We start from the raw sequence: 21,237 nt of genomic DNA, 5'->3' as shown, positions 1-21,237 counted from the left end.
TATAATTCTATAGTAGCCCTATAAACAAGCTGTGCTGTTATTGCTTTGGGGTTTGTATCAGCTCCTATTAGCTAGTAGCAAGAGATGAAACGCCTCCAACAAGGTCACAGCTGGTTTAGGAAGCCAGCAGAACCACACCAAAAAGGAATTGATGGACAATAATTAACATGAGGAACAACTACGACGCCAGCAATTGCTCAGAGCTGTGTGACACCACGTCGGCTCTGCTGCGACTCCTGCGCTTCATCCCCAGTGTGACTCCAAGAGTACCGGTACTCTAATTATGTCCAACGATGCCTCAGGGGTTAGACTGTCAAGTAAGTAACAGTTTGCTCAATTAAACCTCTGTGACTCAACTCAAATAATATTTCCTGATTGGGGATTCTTGTGCAAACCAAATATGTTCACTTAAAAACCTAGATCGTAACAGAGGCAGCAGGAGCTTAAGTGAAGCTCTCGGTGTGCAATGACATGGTCTTATAGCAATATTTGCTGACAAAGCAACAAATTTAGGGTGTAGCGTTGCCTCTGCTGACCCTAACACTGCCAGGCAAGAGGTATCTGCCACCTTGGCACCAGCTTCTCACTGGAAAAAGAAAGTTCCTACTGGAAAAGAATGGGAAGGTGTTGGGAGCCAAGTTGTGGTTCAGCTTCTTCCAGTTGCATGAACTTGAGCTCAAGAGCTCACAAACCCCTTCTTTGAAATCTGTCCAACGCGTCACCAGCTCTTAGGGAGCCCCTCACCTCATGAAGTGACAAAAAAGACAACAAGCTGTTCAGCTTTTTGACAAAACCAACAACTTCTGTCTTTCTACAGATCCCCTGCAAGAAGGGGGAGAAGGAAAAAAAGAAGAAAAGCCATTTCTTCCCCTCACAAAAGAGGATCGTAGCCCTTTAACCCTGCAACAAAATCCCACCTGTGGTGGTAACAGCAAGTGGGGATGACAAGGGTGAGAAAGAAAAGGTTGCATAGCTTTTCCCCCAGCATGTTCTACAGAAAATCATCAGGCTGCTCTCCCTTAGTCTCCCTTACTCCAGAAAACCAACCCTTGCAGACTTTCCTCAGCGTCTTTCATAAATTACAATGAGCCTAGTCCTTAACCTTGGTGGAGCACGGAACTGCCAGGGCTCTGCTGAACTCCTGCTCCTTTCACTGTCCTCTGCTCTGGATAGAAAGGAAATGAAATGAATTTTTTCTCAGGCCGGCAGAAGCCCCACACTCACAGGAAGGTCATTTCAGGCAATTCACTGGCAGGAGCCATGTGCCTGCCCCCGTAGGGCACATTCCAGGAGACACATCTAAAAAAAGACTATTATGAATTTGAAGATAGAATTTGAAGAATTTCTGAAAGACTCAGAAAATAGTGACACGTCTATGCAAAACAAAGCCCAGGGTTCCATGTGGTTCTCCAAAGCAGCAAGTGCTCAACACTTCTGAGGAATGTATCAAATTATATATTCCAACTGTGGTTATGTTTACACTCTATTATAAGGGAGGAAATTCCTTCCTGACCAAAGATGACGAGACTTCATCCTTTGAAATATCTAAATGAAAATGACTGGATAATTTTTATGCATTACCATGCAACCACAAGCAATTTTCTAATTCTCATAAATTTCTTCAAATCTTTAACACTGAAAAGAAGAGTTGAGGGAAATTTTTATTCTCGATGAGAAACGTCTTCCCACAACAGCAGAATGGCAAAGTCTGATCTATTTGCTTTGACAATTTAATCTCAGAGAGATAATATCCACCTTCTGCATTCTTCTGGGACTGTTGGGCTCACATTTTCCAGGTCTTCCAACTAATAGGATTGAAGTGGTTCTCATGCTTTCTAAATAAGTCTCTCTCCAACTATCTTCTCCTCCTCTTTGCCCCTCATAAACCTATTTTTTTCTTTCCTCTGCAGCCAGTCCACCAGGAAACCAAAGACACCCATGCTGTATCTTTAAAGGACTAATGTAGCTCCTATCTTAGCCAACGCTCTGGACTTTGAGCTAAGGAGACTTGAGGTGAAGCAACCAAGTTGCTGCGGCTTAGACTGTGGACACCAGAGCTTTTAGCTGAGCCTGTAAAGACTCTGATTCCCTGTGGACTGAATACAGATTTCTGCAGAAATTCAAGCCAATTGCAAACATTATTATTTTCTTCAGTGAAATGACTGAAGCTTTACAGGCACAGTTTTGGCAGCAGCAAATACATGGACTATCATTAAGGACGCGACAGTTGCAGACTTTGTTTTTACAAAAAAGGAAGCTATTTGTTGCATTAATGCAGAAAAGGGATTGAAATGCAAAAGAAAATACACTGCAGGCCTTTGGCAAAATGTTGGCAAATTTGGAAAAAACCCTTGCCAACATTAATGATCAGACAATGCAGATGGAAGTACTACTGATGTAAACCTACACTGAAGAGCTCAGGGATATTCTGATCCAAGTCCATGCTCTTGTTACGGTTTGCACAGATTATAGCAGTCTCCTCTTGTATCTGGCTATACATTGGGTAACCAATGAATCTCCTAAACATGATGGTGTAAACCCATAACAGTCTTCATTGTGGCAACAGTGCTCTTTGGCAGAAAGGAAAGTCTGTATTTGTAACCCAGAACACAACTGTGGATGGCTCAAGGTTGTGCTGATGCAAAAAGCGAGGGCCTCGATTCTTTGTGCTTTAGGACAACTGTCAGTGAAGCACTGGCAGGAAAACACTTAGCGAAATCAATTCTAATTCTCTCCACCCGTTGGCAATGGACAGATTCCTCCCAGTTAATAGCATTATCAAAAAGTCCACACAAGTTCCTTTGAAGTGGTTAATCATTAGCAGATGTAACCCCCACTTTTCAAAAACATGCTGATTTAGATCTGATTTAAGCAAGAAATGAAAAGAGGATCTTAGGTAAACAACAACTCATCCTGAGAGACATCTTCTGCTGATGGACTTCAAGGGAGTGTTGAACACAATGCTCAGCTCTGGGTCTCTATGGATTTCTCAGTGGAAGTCTTGTCTGCAGTGCTCACTGTGGCTCTAGCACACTAAAATACTACAGATCTACTCCAGGAATGTGACCTCCTTCCTGCAGAAATCCTTGGACTTCTGCTGATCTTCCTAGATCTGCATGGCAACGTAGTCCAAGTGCTCTGTACTGGTGTCTTCCTCCAGACTAGTTAGCTACCAGAAGGGAAATCCCTATATTTGAAAACCTGGATCAGCAGCTTCTTCTCCACTATGCCATCACGTGCAGTCTCTTAGCAAAGAACATCGTCACCTTCTATGGGCTGTGATACACTTCCAGAAGGTCCTTCAAACCATCTTACACTCTTTGATGGCTTACAGGTCTTTGTTGAGCTTCAAGCAAAGGCTGCTGACCAAAGCTAGATCACAGCCATAGCAAGACAGAGTCTCTTCACTAACAAGGCAAACTAAAAGAATTTCCACAAAGGAGCACAAAAAGGTGAGAAGTGGTCACGAGAAATTACAGTTTATGCCTTACATTGAGGTTTACAATTGGACTTGATGATCGTAAAGTTCATTTCCAAATGATTCCACAATTACAACTAACAGGAATGTGCCCCAAAAGTCCTAAAGTCTCACACAGATGTGTACAGCAACCGGGAGGGACACAGCAACTTTCTCCTGGTGTGAGAACGTGTTTGCAGCACAGATGTTCACACTGGGTAGACAAACTCTGCAACTACAGCCCAGTTATCTCTAGAACAAGAAACGTCACCTTATGAAAAATCCTCACTTTCCCTAAGCTTAAATCGAGTACCAGGTAACGGGATGGCACAGATTTACCACATGTAATTTATACATTTATTGCCAGTTTAGGAGCCATGTATTCCAGGAGAATCCAGCCATCAACACATTTTATAACATTCAAATACAGAAGATGAAGGTGTTATCCCAAGGAACAAAAAAGCCATGCTCAATGCATGTTGTGAACTATTACTCAAACAGAAATGCCAAAGTTGCCAGTTGAAGCTGGAGTGATGTTATTAGATCACAAATTAGATCTAATTGCAGAGATTTAGGCCACTGAGAACTAGCACTTGAGTGAAACTGGTGGAATATCAGCCTCACTGCTTGGAATGCCCTCTATAGGCTACATATTTGGGCATTTTGATGCTTAGGGCAGCAGAAGACCCGTTCCGACAACACTGACACCAGTGGTCCTGCTCCACAGATACACTGGGAGCCCAGTTGGACCACTAAGAAAAATGGGAGGAGGAAACAGGGCACGTGTCTCTGCCTTGTGAGCCTCCTCCCTCTCCTCATCCCGCTCCCTTCCTGGGAGCACAGAACTGTCTCCAGCCATCGCAGGCAGCACGTGTTGTAAGAATTTTTGTCTTTGCAGTCAAAGGCAGGATAATAGCCAGAAACCGGGAGCTGCTCAGCCAATGACATGTTATATTAAAAAGCCTTCCAGCTTCTGTTTCAAAACAAAGAGATCTTGATAAGCCTGAAGCCGGCAGCTGCTGCCAGCAGGATGCTGCCTTCCTCACCTTGGGGACACCTGCTGAGCTGCTGCCTGTTTAATATTACATTAAAACAGCGCCTTTTCAGATAATGAATTATGTATCTGCAGCGAAGCCGTGGTACGCAGGGAGCCGGGGAGGAACAAGGTTTGGAAATGAAAGAACTATCTGTGCTAATGGTCTGCAAAGCTGGAAAAAAAATCACTGGTGGCTCAATGATTTGTCTGAGCCCCAGCCAGGTAACGGGGGGAATAGGAGGAGCACGGAAAGTGCCTCCTTCTCCTCTCTTCCACACTTTTTATTGAGAGCCATCAGGTGAATTTGAAACCTAAAATGAGGGAAAGAAATACCAGAGCATGGCTTATGACTGCAGCCACTTTTACTGCTCTAGCATTGAAGGCACCGGTTACATTTTACCTTTATTTTTATTTAATCGGTCCACAGTGGGAAAGCAAGAACCCAAGACAGCAGTAAATTATTGCCTTTCCAGTCAGATCTCTGTGAGTTACCTCCCTTTAAGAGACAGCTCAATATGTAGTCTCGGAAGCCAATCTGGCAAGCATTTGCCAAACAGACACAGCTCCTCCAGCCTTACAGACAGGAGATTTAATAATTCTCTTGCCTTGTTTAATTGAAGTTAGGCCATCTGGGTATCCAGGCATGAAAGCATTATATAAAAATTATCATAAGGAGCGAGCACATATTCAAATGCACAGTCAAACATCTGTAAGTCTTAAATGTTCCTGGTTACAGATATTCTAGTCCTGTCCATATTAGAGTAAATAGGAGTGAAAGCCAGTTCTCAGAAACAGGCAGTAAAAAGAGCTCTTCATACCATACACCTTATCCTAAAATGAGCTTCATCCAGTCCAGTTATGTTACTTCTCCGTCCAATTAAAAATATCCAACACAGCTTTTTTCAGATAAGGAGTAGTCACAACACAGTAACTGCAAACAGTCTTCTGATAAGTATATGCAAGTGGATGAGATTTCAGTGAATGCTTTAGCTATTAACAAATAAATTAAATGAAACAAAAGACAGACGTTCCTTTGCTGGAATATGATTGTCACAGAATTAAACATCAGTGTTTTGGGGAAACAGGCACAGTGAGGTTAAAATTACTTTTCCAAGGTTATAGTGTGCATCAGTGGGGAAATGCCTTCTCTGTATTTAAAAAAGAGAAAAACCTTCATATTCCACAGTGAGAAATTCCTACATACCAGGAGAGAAGTGAGACTCAGAGACACTAAACGATTTCCAGTATGATATTGGCTAGTGACTAGCAGAGCCAGGAATGAAAAACAGAACTACTCCATCCAGGCACTCTGGATTAATCAAATCAAATCATAAAGGAAGAAATACTTTTTGGAAGGTCAGTCGCATGCAACTGCAAAGGCAGTGCCAGCCCTAGAAAGCAGAAAGTGAAGAATGAGAGAGAACAAGCTGAACAGCATGAAGATTGGTCCCCAGCAGAGGATGGAAAGCAGGCCACGTTCTCACCAGAGCAGTGCTCTCGAAATGGGAAAGTCACAGCAGAAATTAGGAGCGTGTTGCGTCTCAAAAAGCTGTTCCTTCACTCGGCAGCCCCAGTGGGGTGCCTGGCACCCCCTCTTTTTTGGCAAGCTCTAACTGGTGAGCTGAAGTCACCGCTCCCTCAGCAGCGAGAGAGCTCATTGAGAGCCCAGCGGTGTGTTGGCCAACTCTGCCTGGCGAGGACTACACATCTTGGCAGCACCGGCCTCTCCGGCTGCCGAATCCCAGGGGCTTGTGGAGAGATGGCTTGGATCCCACAAAAGCCTAGATACTGGTTGGATAAAGCCCCAGTTCCACTCAGGTTTTAGTACTGATGAGGACGATTTGCACTAGAGCCACATGGCTCTGGAAGTCATTTGCTGAAGGACAGACGCATCTCTGTGGTGTCCTGCCAGCTCTGTTCATATCTCCAGGCCCACAGAGTCCTGCACACTCTTTCCTGGAGTCTGACCACTCTGCAGCCAGAATCCAGACAGCCTGTGGGCTCATCCTTGCTTTGATCCCAGACACCTCACCGAAATACATTTGTGCCTCACTACATCCCAAAGCTATGGAATGACATTATTTATAGGGGTTTTTAAGACTGATTTCTAGTCAAGGAACAAGTCCTAGAAAATGATACTCTCACTGCTACAAGAGGTAACAGACTCCTTTTCTGCCTCATCATGAGGCTTTTGTTCTATTTTCTGTACTGGAGCATCCACGGGATCCTTGTGGATAAGGAGTTCAATAAAACACAAAGGGTCAGGTCACGCTGCCTGGGCTTTGGAGTGAAGTACACACCACCACAATTCTGGCTCCATCGTGTGTCTAATGATGGAGCTACCCAGCTCCTCTGCCCTCCTGCTAGATTGAACTGGTGAGGTATGGTTGACTGGATAAAGTATTAACCTACTAACAAAATCATGATGGCCCCTTTTCAACGTGACCATCATAGATGCAGAACATCCTCATCTCCAGTCCTGGCTCCTATTCCTCTCAAACACACAACGTTGCATGGATTAAACGCTTCCTTTCACCAAAATAGCCTCTCCCAACTTTCCTAATGCAGATAAACCCACACAGCCTGTGAGCACATAAGAGGAGGAAAACAATCAGGTACAAACAGAAGGGACCAGGAGAGGCAAGGGGGCTCAGGCCAAACCCCTGCCTTTGGCATGGCCACCCCTGGGGGTCCACAGGGGCAGAAGCTCCGAGCGTGTTAAAAGCAGAGGTTGGAAGTCTCACAGGTGGGTACTGTGCAAACTGACCTAATCTTCAGCCTCCAGATATCCTGAGGTTGCTGGATGTGGGCTGCTCTGCTCAGGCAGCAGCTAAAAGATCCCCCCCAGGAGGGGCAGCCACATCACTTGTCTGCTGCACATGGCGTTTTCCCCAGCAGCTCCCTTTGCCGCGCACAAAGAGCGAGCCCACAACATTAAAGAACACCCCCTGCTTTGAAGCTGGGATTGTTTGGCTTGTCTGGCTACGAACTAAAACTGCGCCTTAATCATCCAGCTTTGAAGTCCTGTAAATCTACAGCTGCAGCAAAATAAGGACCACTTGGCAATAAAACATTCAGTATTATTTTTTTTTCTTTTGAATTAAAGAGGAAAAGGCTTTGCTGGAGCTGAAACTTTCTTTTTCCCTTACTAGAAATTCAAGGGGCAGGTGAAAAAAAATCAACGGTGACTTGCCAGATCAGAGAAAATTCTAACATTTTATAGCCCAGATTTGAGTAATGATGAGCCAGTACTCAGTGAATTTTACTGTAGGAGGGCATATGAGAGAGAGGTGGGTTTTAACAACAGGCTGCAGAGGCTGATAAATATTTTTCATTGTTTTGATGCCTTATTTAAGGTGAGGGGGAAGATTTAACCAACAGGAGTTTGATGGTGCTTAAAACTGGTAATAGGAGAAATAAAGAAGCCCTTAACTTGTATTTTTTCCAGAATCTGTCACTGCTGTAGGTTTTACCAGAGGGTCAGAGTAGGTAAGGATACATCACCAAATGAAACCTGGGGGAATTCGCCATAAGCACAACAGTCTGCAAAGCAAAGGATGGACAGCAAGAGAGAACATACTACTGCACTTTTGAGGCTATGCTTAGGGCACTCTGTAATCATTTAATACCTTTTAATGACCACATTTACTTACTGGGAAGGATCTCCTTTCTCAGATCACAGCAAAAACCTCTGCAAATGAAGTGCTTTCTGGAAGGGAGCTGGAAGGGATTGCCTCCAGTAACTGGATGGAAAGTGGCTCAAAAACTGGCAGGAGTTCAGCCTCTTCAAAGCAGCATTAGTGACAGACTGACATTAAACAGCTCACGGAGATGCCCAACTGCCTCAGCATTCCCTGCCCAGACACAGAGGTTCTCCCTTCGTGCTCTGGCACTTCCCTTCCCAGACTGTCCTCAAAGCAGGAGGAGAAAGGTCAGCACAGACTAGGATGGGCATCAGAAGGAAGCAGGATCCCTAGCCTGCCAGCAGACCTGGACCAGGAGGTGCTCTGGGCAGCTAAAAGGATTTCACACATCAGAAAAACATTGGCAGAAGCAGGCTCGGACAGGCAACACCCTCTACCCTCTTTGGCGCACGAAGATGCTCTTTAAAGCATTCAGTTCACTGAAAATCCTCACATTGGTAGTGACTCACTAAGAACACGACTGGTTGCTGTTGGCTGAGCTTCCCCCGGTCACCTCTAAAAGGCTCAGGCTATACCCATGTTGATTCTGGTTTAGGAATGGTCTCCTCATACTGCCTTCTTGTTTGCATAGGGAGGGCACCAAGTTACTGCTCCTGGTTCCTCACTGCTTTCCTGGGCATGCAAGGCTTTCTCTCCAGGCTCGGTGGCTCTGAACACATGCAGCACCCCTGAGTCTAAACCTACAACCAACAGCTCCTGCCCAACCTGCTGCTTCTGGAGTCTCAGCCTTTCTCCCACACCAGCACAGCATCTTCCCCCAGATGGGTGGGAATGTCAATGTCATGGCAGCAACAAGGATGGGCTGCTTAGGGAATGGATTGAGCAGCGAGGGACTGCTCCTAGCTTCAAACTGCAACCTTCAGAGGGTCACACTGACTCGTGCTGGATGTCTACAGCTGGCTCTAAGCCTGAAGGGACTGCTGTGCATCTAATAAATCACAGCTTCTTGCCACAGAGAGGCAGGGAACATCTCGCAGTAAGAGGGCAGGAATTCAGCAGGGTGCAGACACACTGCTCTTGTAGCAGGCACTGGGGCTGGGCAAGCTTGTCTTCAGGTGCATGTGCCAGAATGACCTTCCCTTTCCTGGCTGTGTCCCCAGCACATGAGCAAAAAGAGGGAGCAAAAACTGTCCTATGCCTCCTTTTAAAGTGGCAAATATATTTACATACATACAACAAACCTCTAAAAAAACCAAACCCAATAACAACAACAAAAAAACCTCAACACAGCAAAAGCAAATTAAGAATTCATCATAATCTTTAGCCTTTTTTCTAATAAAACTTTGCCAACATGATGCTATCCATCAGAATTGCGGAAGGATTGTGTAAATCTGCAGACACACGCACACATTTTGCTGAACAAAATCCCAAGAAGTTGGTACCAGTGGCTACAGGTCAGCCTAGCTCAGTTCTCACACCCCAAGCGCTAGTTCTTGTTGTGCAATCCCCTTTTAAAAGAGGAACCCAATAGAAAACATAAGGGTAGGTTAAAGAAAGCAAATTTGCATTTCTTCAAAACCTTTTCTTCAACTTTAAACTTGTGATGAAAACCTATACAATTCCACCTTCCAGCTATGCCTTAGAAACTATTTACATTCAAACAATGAGTTAGGGAAATGCATAGAATAAATGAATACATATATACATATACAAATGCTTAGCCAGGTAAAAAAGTCAGATTCCTCAGATCCCCTAGAATTGAAGCATGTCCCAGCTACAAGAAATCACTGCTGTTTGCTGTTCTGCAAAGCCCACATCTGGACCGCTGGCAACACAACCAATGTCACAATAAAGACACACACAATGGAACAAGAAAAATACAAGCACTGTGTTTCTCCATTAGGAGTGTATTACCTTGTCGATTTTTATAAAGCTACAGGCAAACTGCTCTCTTGAAGAGTTTTATCTTTACCTGGAGGTAGAACAATCACATTTCCTGGAAAAGCTCACACAGCCATTCTCACAACAACGAGCTGAAAATCTATGTGGAATCCTGCACTCAGGTAGCCCGACACACCAAAGATGCTAAGAGGAAACATGCTTTTTCCTTCATTTGGTATTATTTATTTTAATTTATTATTTCAGTGTAGATTTTTAAAAATGCTCCTTTTGGACAACAGAAACAAAGATACTAGAGCATTACTTATCTGCCCACCTAAACTTATCTGGAAAAAACAAATATACACAGACATTCTGTCGCTGTTTTGTTCTGCATTAGGATTCCAACCCTGTGCAAAACATACGCTCCATGTTTAAAGGGTTAAACATTCTCCCGCTTAGTCGGCTTCACTGAATGTAAAATGCAAGATAATAACATACAGTGTATCTTGAACCAAAAATGCACACAGCATAATAAAACCCCCTGTGCTAAACCCATCGGCAGCGTGAATAGATCCATTCCCGCTGCTTGTTACTTCAAAATAAACCCTTTACTGTGATTTAAAGCAAAACAGACAACACTAAACACACCAAAAATATGACGACTTACCCTTTCGGAGACACTTGCTTTTCTTAAGATATTTGGCAGTAAAAAACGGCATGGCTGCTACACTCAGGTTTCAGCCAAAGCTGACCTTTTATTACCAAGTGCTAAGAGCAAAATGACTGGACCAAAGAGAGAAAGCAAATTATTATCCCAGATCTTTAAAATGCTCAATGATGAGCAAAGGGAATTCAGAGTGGGATAAAGTATGTCAAGTTGCACGGTGGGGATTGCAGATATCTTTCTGCTCATTAGCACTGCTGTTCGAGTTATTTAAAGTGTGCTCGGGGGAAATGAGGACAATTTCCATGACAATATGTACAGTATCATATAAGGAGGAAGCATTTTTTTTTCAGGCACAACTTCTGCATTACTCAGCTGCTACAGCAACCAGCAATATGTTGAGAGGAAAGAAAAAAACACACATCAGGTTTGGATAACGTAAAAAACCTGATTCTATTAACCAGTTCTTGCCTAGAGTGGAAAATGTATCACTATAAACCTCCCATGTCACGTCACAGGGCTATCCCCTCACCTGCTTCTTGGGCACATCTGGAAAAAATGAAGCCTTTAAATAATTAAAGAAATCATCAGAAGGTTTGGATTCTAACCACCACCCTATGCCTCAGTTTCCCTGTCTCTCAAATGGGGTGACAATACGGCCACAGGGACGTAAAAATCTTTGAGGCTCGTGGGTGGTAGGTACTAAGAGAAGAACAAGTGTTTAACCCTGTTGCTTCAGCCCCCGTGGTTAAGGCTGTTTATTTGCCCCCACTCTGCCTGGCTGCTTTTAGGAGCAAAGGCCACCTAAAAAATCTCCTGGGTTTTTTTCAGCCGAGATAATCTGATCTGGAAATTGTCTTATTCTTGCTGCTTCTGCTGCCTCTCTGGAGACCTTAAGGCAGTTTGGTACTGACTTCATATCCTTCCTAATTCCATAAAGTTGGGACAGTACATTTAATGGCAATGACATTTATCCATGCCTGCTGCCTCCTAGTCATCTACCTTAAATTCATCATCACCTTGGAAGTCATCAAAGATGACTGACTTTCTCCCAAATCTAACACAAATTTACAGCCTCACCAATCTTTCCATGGATATCTGTAAACGTTGTGGAAGGGGTGGGGGGTGTGGGGAGGGCAAGCTTTCCACTCCTGTTAATTCCTTCCAGAAAACCCCAAACAAAGATCTACACGAGAATCCAGTTATTTTGAAGGAGAAACTCAGCAGTTGGGATGAACTCGGAGAGTTCATCCTTGAACCTCACAACACTTCCTCCTACTGTCATCGTGTGGCACACGAGAAAACATGTCACGCCCAAACAGCCCTTGGAACATCCCCTTTATCCTTCAGCTTCCCCTTTGCCAGCAGACATCATGCCCCACTGAGTGACACACAAGGCTGGACTTTCTGCCGAAGCGAGTCTGCCTTTTTGCTCACAGTAAATTAAACAAAAGAAAAAAAAGAAATACCCAGTAAAACCACAGCACCACAAGGGAATTCCCTTCTCTGCCAGTTTAACACCGGGTCAAATTTAGACTAGTGCAGTAATCCTTCCCAGCTGCCTATGGATCTGGCCCTTTAATGACCTTACAGAAAACCCTACCGCTTTTAACTCCAGTAGCCCCATATTCTGCTTCATTTTCAGCTCATTCTGCCCCTGGAGCTAAACCCAGAGGTTGCTCTCCTGTACAATGTGCAGTTTCCAGAGAGAACTTTGAACTTAGGCAAACAAACATTTGTGTCTCTCACCCAGGGCAGTGAAACAGGCTCTTTCTCTTCCACTGCCCACCTCCTGCTGCCACGACCGACTGTAAGGAACCCTAAGCCCTCACCATCCTCATGAAGGAGGAACAATTTATCCTTTATCCTCTAGTATTTTTCTGTTGCTCAGGCATAGCTTTCCTTAATCAGGTCTCCAAACAGATTGAGATCAGGTGAAAATTTCTACTCTGACAAAAATCTGCAGACACCAAGAATGGACTGAATTGGATGCAAACCCTGAACCATTACAATTCACCCAGCTTTTAGTGATGCTTTTGGAAAGGACCACATACAACTGGGACCACAAGATATCTAAATATTTTTCTGCCCTATATTCTCACTCCAAAACCACATTAATATATATAATATATAGTTATTGAGTCCTTCCTCTTTTAATCTTCCCCCTTCCCCCAACTCAGGACCCCAACAAACAGAGACTGATTTCAGAGCCCCCAGAGCTGCCAGCAGACTGGTTGTGCAGAGAAAAGCACCTATGACTCTTAATACTCATTTTCTGTAATAAGTTTCAGTGTCAGGTTTCAAAATGCTGAATTACGAAAGTCAGCTTCATCTTCCCTGACTGAGAGATGGGAATTGGAGAAAGGGATCATGACTTCTGTATAATCACCACAAGATTAAAAAAGGGAATAAGAGGGAGATTTTTCTTAATGTACGTAAGTGATCAGCATATAGTTTTTTGGTTCCCCTTCCCTCTCCTGTGGCCCAAGAGGACCTCACCACCTTAGAGGAACAGTGGAGTGACTGACAATAGACACAAAAAACTGCTGCTTTCTATTAAGGGCTGTTAGCTGTGGCCACATTTTGGAATTTTCCACTGAATTACAGCCTTGGGGGACTTTCTGCTGTTATTTCCCACCTGGGCAAAATTAGCTTGAAACTCAGAGAAAAAAGGCAGCAAAACCGTAGTGTTAAAGCATTTGACCACAGTCTATGCAATAAGACTACATAGAATCATAGAATGGTTTGGGTTGGAAGATCATCTCCTCCAACCCCCTGCCAGAGCAGGTCCACCCAGAGCAGGTCCCACAGGAACGTGTCCAGGTGGGTTTGGATGTCTCCAGAGAAGGAGACTCCACCCCCTCTCTGGGCAGCCTCTGCCAGGGCTCTGCCACCCTCACAGGAAAGAAGTTCCTCCTCGTGTTTAGATGGAACTTCCTCTGTTCCAGTTTGTGCCCGTTCCCTCTTGTCCTGTCCCTGGGCACCACTGAAAAAAGACTGACACCCAACCTTTAAATTTATAGGTGTTGATCAGATCCCCCCTCAGTCTTCTCTTCTCCAGACTAAACAGACCCAAGACTCTCAGCCTTTTGAAGGTGGTCAAGACACAGACAGATGGCCATCAGAGGATGGCACGTACACACCCCAGCCTGCTGCCAGATCCCCCATCTTCTATTTTATCAGATGGAAAGAGCACGCGTTCAGGGTACCCATCCAAAAAGATTTCCTCCCCTCACAAAGTGACCAGGGGAGATTTCTATCTGCTGCTGACTGAGCTGACAAAAGCAGCCTTTTTTTCCCCTTTCAGCAGTTTAGAACTCAGCCTGCCCTAAAACAAGTAGGGTCATTTTAGTCTGTGACCACATACATAAATTGTATCTGCAGAACAAAAGAATCTCAGGTCAATTAAAAAGATCCTGTGGCTACAATATTCTTCTGGGAAGATGCCATCTACATATGCTTATTACAGCCACATAAATCCTACCCCCTCACTTGCCTTGAGCAAGTAATTGTCTTTAAAAGCAAGCAAAATAATTATTTTTCCAACATACTTGTCATCATTAATTATGGCCAGAATAGCCAAGTAGGAGCTCATGCCCAGGCGCTGAAATGCTTGTAGCTAGTTAGCAAGGGCTGCCTGCAACTTTACAGCTTTTTTTTTTTTTTTGCGGTGTTAACATTAACATACTATGGCTTCATTAAATCAAGGCGCTCACTGATGAGCTAAGTATGATTCATCTGCAGAACACTAAGACCCTTCATGCTTATCTATCCCATAGCAAGAAGGGGGTTTAATTTACGCCCGTGCTGTGGGTCTATTCGAGGGCTGCTGGCTGGTTTCCTCCCGGCACGTTCGAGCAAACACGTTCCAACCAAGAAAAGATTTTCAAAACATGAAGACCGGGAGTTTGCGGGAATTAAATGCCAAATTTCCACTGAATCCGAGGCATTTCACTGCTCCACCGGCCACCTTTGCAAAGCTCTGGGGCATTCATCTGGGAACATGTGACGTTAACTTCCTAAAGATCAGAATGCAAACTTTGGCCCAGCTCCTGGACTTCTCCGGGAGCCAAGTCTCCCACTGAGGTTGACAGGATTTTCCCTGCATAAAAGCTACAGAATTTGCCCTACTTTTTTTTTTTTCTCCTCCTAGTTTAACAGGACAGAGGGTGGGAGAGGAGGAGGCACTATTTCCCTCTTACATCTCTGTATTTATTCTGTTTGCCAGGACTCCCTATACTGAAGAGGGTGATGTGTTGAAAAACCACTTGATACACAAGATTACGCTGTAGCATGAAGCCCACTGACAGCTTCCAGAAGGCATTTTTATCTTAATTGACTTTTAAATGACATGTTTCTAAAGTAACAGCAACTTCTGTTTGTCAACCAGCCTGCACACAATCTGGCTTCTCAATCACTGCCACTCCAGGCAGTCACAAATTTCAGGTCAGGCCACCAAAATCAGGAGACCGGCTTCCAACCCACCAGGATTTCCCACTATTATTTATCTTCTGAGCCTTTATAGATCCTATTTGGTAGCTTTATTTTAAACCCACAAGATGTGCTTTTTATTAATGAAAGCTGCAAGTTTTACATAATCATAGCATCCAGAATTAGGGCTTTTAAGGGAAAGCACAGACATAATGAGACACGGCGTATGAATTCAGGCTACGTATTTCTGAATGGGAAATCCCACAGCCTTATTAACTTTTTCTTAATTCACTTTGGAAAGGAAACAAATGAAATTACATAGGTACCTAAGCCAAAGTGAGGACAGAAATATATCTATAGTCCTAACAAAGTGAACAGGACAAAGTGGGAATTCTACAGCGCTTAGTTAAAAGACGCTGATACGGCAAATTGATTGAGTAACATTTTTACTGCTGGAACTGAGTGTAAAGCGTGGCTTTTAGTGACACAGTAAGTAAAACGGGACAGAATAAATCACTATAAACCTGCAAGTATTATGAGAGCTTGGAAGGAGCCTTTGCTTATACCCTCAGTGCTTGCTTATATCCTTGGTTAAGAGCTTGGAAGGAGCCTTTGCTTATACCCTTATACCTGCTAATAACCAAGTCACAGCCTTGCCCCAAGTGTGCAATCAAGAGGATGAAAGCCTGAGGGCACCAGTTAAGGGAAAATATTTCTTTTCTCCCCAGAGTAAACTCTGATTTTCACCTTCATTACACAATTGCCCCTCCACAGTCCCTCCAGCATTCGTAATGCAAGGCAGCAATGCCAGCCTCCCCATGCAAACCTCCGCAGGCTTCTACAGGGGCAGGGGGAAAGAGAAATAAAATGGTAAATTGCAAATCAGCCACATACTGAATTTCAAAGCTGCCTTTAATTACAATTTCTTCCTGTTTCCCCGGGTGTCGGGAGCACTGCTCTAAGCAAGCCACGTTGGTAAACAGGGTCTTGATCATCTTGTTAAGCTCATTCAAGCACATCTGCCTCAGCAATCCACTGGCTTTGGATGGAATCTGAATTCTGGGGTACCATCAGGCTGAAGTACTGCACTTCAGTATTTCTATTTTCCATCCCTCCATGGGCATGGACTGAGACAGAACTTCTCTTAGTTCCTGTAAGACTCTTAAACTAAGGATGTGCCTTCTTTAAGGGTTACCCTGCTGCTTGCCCATGACCTGTGCCTCCATAGTCCTGCCCTCGGGCCAGGATCCTTCTGTGCCTCCTCAGAGCAGCAACTTGACACTTAACCTTCTGTTTTCCCTTTCTCTCCACCAGACCTGACAGCAGGTAAACACCTTCTCTCCAGAACTGGCAATTACAGCAGTCATTGTCCCAACTAGAACACAGACCTGTTCAATCAGACAAAAGCTGGCTGTATTTCAAGGTGCAACAGGAGGAAAAAAAATACAGTGGTGATACCAGGCCAAATTCTCAGCAGGTAGAAGTCAATCAGCTCTAATGATGTCAGCAAAACCCAATTTATCCTCAGCTGAGGATCTGGCCCCTTTTCTTCCCTGTACAGAGGGAGGTAAGAGCTGATACCTAACTGCACTGCAGTGTCTGCTAAGGCTCTATGTTGACCAGCAAGCACATCTATTTTCACCTATTTTCATCTATTTTTATATAGTAAATAGTGTTAACCTACATTCAGCTTCAGATGGGTACACCCAGAGTGATTTCACTACACTGCTACCCACAGAAGCATCTCCACAACAGTACAGGGCCACAAGGATTGGAAACTGTATTGCAAGTAGATTGGAACCATTTTTCAATCCAGTGCAAATGGATTGGACCTAAATTAAAGCCTCTCAAAATACTACAATTTGCATAAAATATTTCAACGTTTTTCCCAATAAATACATTTCATCTAAAAGCTGATCTACAGCAAAAGAAAAGCTTAGGCAAAAGCAATAAATGTAAAAATAAACTAAAAAACATTTGGTTCGGAAGTCAGCAAACTGTCTTGGGATGACCCCAAATGAATTTTTTGTTGTTGCTTTGCAAAAAGTAATTTGAACTTCTCCACTTGATTTTCCCCAAGAAGCCTAAACCACTACCTTTCCCCAGATTTCCTCCCCTGAGATCATTACTTTCCTAGGAAAAAAAAAAAGGGTAAGCAAGTAATGGAAAAAATAAAAATAGAAAACCCCCATGCAACAAGAAAAAAACCCTTTTTCCCTTTTTTTTCAGTGGTATCTAGATTAAGCCCCAAGAGTTGTTCTTTGCTTAGAAAGGGCCCTGCAGCTGCCAGTGCTCCCAGGGCTCAGAGAGCTCCTTCCTCAGTGGAGTAGGAGATGGAGAGGAGACATTTGCACACTCTGTGCTCTGATCTGCTCTGATCCATCACCACCCACCAGCTAAACCTTTCACACCACCTGCCTCATTGGCAAGGACTGCCAGCATCTTCATCTCCTCCACCCTACACAAATCCATAGCTGTGAATTTGCATTATTTCACTTTACTCATTTGTCTCCAGGGAATGAAATGGAGTCTCTCCACCTTTCATACTGAACATGGGAGATGTGAGGCTCGATGTACTACACAAACTCAGCACCATTTTGCTTTAAAATGCACTCTGACTCCTCCATTTTTCTCTGCTCCATCGCACAGCAGAAACCACCCCAACATACCTGAAGCCAGTGCAGTGAAACTCAAAAACATTTGATGAGCCAGGAATTGAGATGTTAACTCTGAAATCCAGTAACAGTGAAGCAAATATCTTCGTTCAACAGATTAAGATGATTTGTTGCTACTCACTCGCACACAGACATCCAGGTAACACCCTTAGCCCCCATCACCACAAATCACCATGATAATCTCCATTCTACAGTGGGGACAACTGCTCACTACGGCTGCCAGAAATGAGCTTTTCTACCACAAGACTCCTTCAAAGACTGAGATTTTCAATATTTAGATGGAGAAATCATTATTGATTAGATATTTGATAACAAGGTTTATGTCAAGCACCTAATGCAGCCCCCAGGCAGGGAGGAGGTAGGGAGGGGGCTGCAGTCTCAGGATGGAGGAAGGACCAGAGCAGGGGGCATTCAAAAGCCTCACGTGTTTTAGGTGACATAGCACTTGCTCAGAAGGGTTGGATGCCATGGGTTTATCTAACATATTGGAAAACTGGACCCAGCCTGGATCACCTTGATTCACAAGTCCAGCCCCAGTATTGGTGATAAACTAATTAGCTTGAGACTTAGTTAAATCAGTTTTGCTGTTTCTTTGCCATTTCTGCAGTTCGTGTGCACAGCGTGGTTTCAGAGCACAGCACTAGGATGTCTGCATTTTCAGTTCTAGCACTCATGGCTTTGATCTATGGGTGGCTATTTTTAGGAGCTCTGAACAAGCTGCTGCAGCCAAACAGTGTGAGAACACTTTCTGGAGTCGTCTTGTTTCCTTAGATCTTTTTTGATACACTAATTAGAGTAACAGCGAGCAGCACATTAGCTGGGAATGCTTCAGACTTTTCCCGTTTTGATGCACATTGAAGAGGATGCCTCTGTACGGGGGCTGACAGTGCTGTCGTGAATCCACTATGCAAGGAAACATAGAAATCACTGCTCAGCCACAGCCACCCTTCCTAAAGCCACGTCCACAGCCCTGCCACAAGCTGAGCAGCAATATCACTCTGGATCAGACCAGCAAGTCTAAGGAGCTGTATCATGGTAATCCACTGAGCAAGAGAAAGGGGATTAAAAACTGACATTGTCTGGCTTCCCTGTGTTCAAATTTTGCTTAAACATAGCATTTTGCATTATTGCCAGGCTGGGAACACTGCTTCCTCTTATGGCCGCCCGGCATTATCCATTGTAAGACTCCTTTCAATTGCCTGTAGCTTTGCCAAAACAGAACTGTTTTCATGGGGGTTGCCTGTGTTTCCCACTGCGTGGTAAGAACTGCTTTGTCTGGGATGGATCCACCACCCCAACCAGGTCCTGATGGCAGCCTGAGTCCTTCTGTCCCAGGGGAAAGGAGTCAAGTGAATTCTGCTATGGGTCCGACTGACTCAGGGTAGTCAGGGAGGGGAGCTGGGGAAGCATCTCTGCAACTGATCCTTCCAAGTTGGCAATGTATGGAGGAGATGGAGCCCTCTCACCTACCACTCCATCTGAATTAGCTTTCAGGGCTTTCCTCTAAAGTCCTACCTTTTTCCTCAGCACTTTCCCCTACAGCCTTTCCCCCAGACTGACTCCCTGAGGCCAGTGGTTAATTCCCAGTCTGGAAACTCTGGAGCATCCACCCGGCATTTGACCCGCTCCATCCAGGACCCGACAAAACAGAGCTAAGATTGCTGGTTGGACCCACAGGACTTCACACAACACTTCTAATAATTAGGCTTCCTAGTTTTCTGGAACAACCTTGGACACATGGCAGTGGGTTTGCTGGGGAGTCACAAAAAAACCTGTGTTCTATATTTGCTACTTACTCCACCTTAAAGGAGAATTAGGGGTTGACAGTCCCTTTGAACACTGAGATCAAGCTTACACTACCCTTAAGTGCAAAATTTTCAGCTAACTATAAAGTTTAATGTTATCACAATCTATATTTTCCAAGCAGGCATACAAAGAAAGAGGAATAACCCATGAAATTACTGGTCTGAGGCAGACCTCTCCTCCAAGCAAGAATATAAGTAAATATGAAGAGGACTAATCAGTAATCAACAGTGAGACAGTAAATGATGGATTTCAGAGACAGTATTGGTTTAAAAAGGGCAAAGTATTTCAGACAAAATGGACTGGGTTGTTACAATGAGACAGTAAAACAAGCAAAGAAGTGCAGCAGGGACAACACGCTTGGATTTCATTACAGGACCATATTCCATGTCTCCCGAATTCCTTACTGCAGTAACTCCAGTTGTCTGGAACATGGACACTGCCAGAGGAAGTCGGAACTCAGAAGGGCTTCTCAAAAAGGTGTTACCATATCACTTGAGAAGAGATATGAACATCCAGCAGCAGAGGAGGAAGCTCAGAGAGAAGAAGCCAGTTCTTCTCTGAACAGGAACAAGGTTTTGTTCCTTTGCAGTAGCTCCCCACATGTGAAACAGCGAAGATGACAACTTCTTATTTCTGTCTTGCCTAACATGGGCAGAGGTTCCACAGCAATTAATGCTGGCTCTAAGCTAACAAATCACTTAATAAGGCATGACTGAGCTAGATCAGGCACAGGCACAATCACATTTCTGTCAAGTTAGCGAAAGCACACAATAGAGTTTACATCAGCTTTATGCCAGCTGCAGGAGAAAAGATACCTAATCCAGCCTAAAATTGGAATGATATAAGCAGACCATATCGGAGTTGAAATGAAGCTGGCTGGTTTACAGCCTGGGGGGGTGTCTTTTTACTATTTTTTTTTTTCCCCCCCTCCATAAATTTGAAACATCAAAATGAATTTCTATCAAAACAGCACTTTGTATCACACTGCTACACCTTTGGTACTAACAGCTCTAAAATCATGTTAAATTCTTGAAACAGCCTCAGACTGTCACCTCTTCAGTAGACATTACATCTCCCATCACAATACACACTGTGCGAGGCTCTGGTCTCAGCTGTGCTTCAGGTCTCACATCCAGATTTTTGTTTGCATTAAGATCTGCTCCCTTTAGAGGCATCCAACATTTCTCTCTCTCCCTAAAGAGCACATCTTGTAATGTTTTATTTAGTGTTCAAACATCTTCATAAAGATCCACGAGAAGAGAAGTGCGAGCATGTGAAGACGCTAAAAGCGTTGCAAACTGCAGTGACAGAAGTGGAGCAGCCTGAGTCCTTCTGTCCCAGGGGAAAGGAGTCAAGTGAATTCTGCTATGGGTCCGACTGACTCAGGGTAGTCAGGGAGGGGAGCTGGGGAAGCATCTCTGCAACTGATCCTTCCAAGTTGGCAATGTATGGAGGAGATGGAGCCCTCTCACCTACCACTCCATCTGAATTAGCTTTCAGGGCTTTCCTCTAAAGTCCTACCTTTTTCCTCAGCACTTTCCCCTACAGCCTTTCCCCCAGACTGACTCCCTGAGGCCAGTGGTTAATTCCCAGTCTGGAAACTCTGGAGCATCCACCCGGCATTTGACCCGCTCCATCCAGGA

General features: G+C 44.2%; 1 protein-coding gene across 3 annotated transcripts in view; it reads right to left on the bottom strand.

Moving 5' to 3' along the window:
• ARHGAP22 (Rho GTPase activating protein 22) overlaps positions 1–21,237 on the bottom strand; it is a 133,971-nt gene that overhangs the window by 47,104 nt on the left and 65,630 nt on the right. The window contains exon 1 of one of the 3 annotated variants that reach the window (XM_014958052.1): positions 10,686–10,935. The exons of the other annotated variants lie outside the window; for them this stretch is intronic. Coding sequence (XP_014813538.1) covers positions 10,686–10,737 — 52 coding nt within the window. The 5' untranslated portion in view covers positions 10,738–10,935. Of the gene's footprint in view, positions 1–10,685; positions 10,936–21,237 lie in introns of those variants that run through there. 3 annotated transcript variants of the gene reach the window in all.

This window comes from Calidris pugnax, unplaced genomic scaffold (genome assembly GCF_001431845.1).
Source record: "Calidris pugnax isolate Ruff unplaced genomic scaffold, ASM143184v1 scaffold352, whole genome shotgun sequence".
Taxonomy (NCBI): domain Eukaryota; kingdom Metazoa; phylum Chordata; class Aves; order Charadriiformes; family Scolopacidae; genus Calidris; species Calidris pugnax.
The sequence above is the reverse complement of the archived record's forward strand: the minus strand, read 5'-3'. Positions and strand labels throughout refer to the sequence as shown.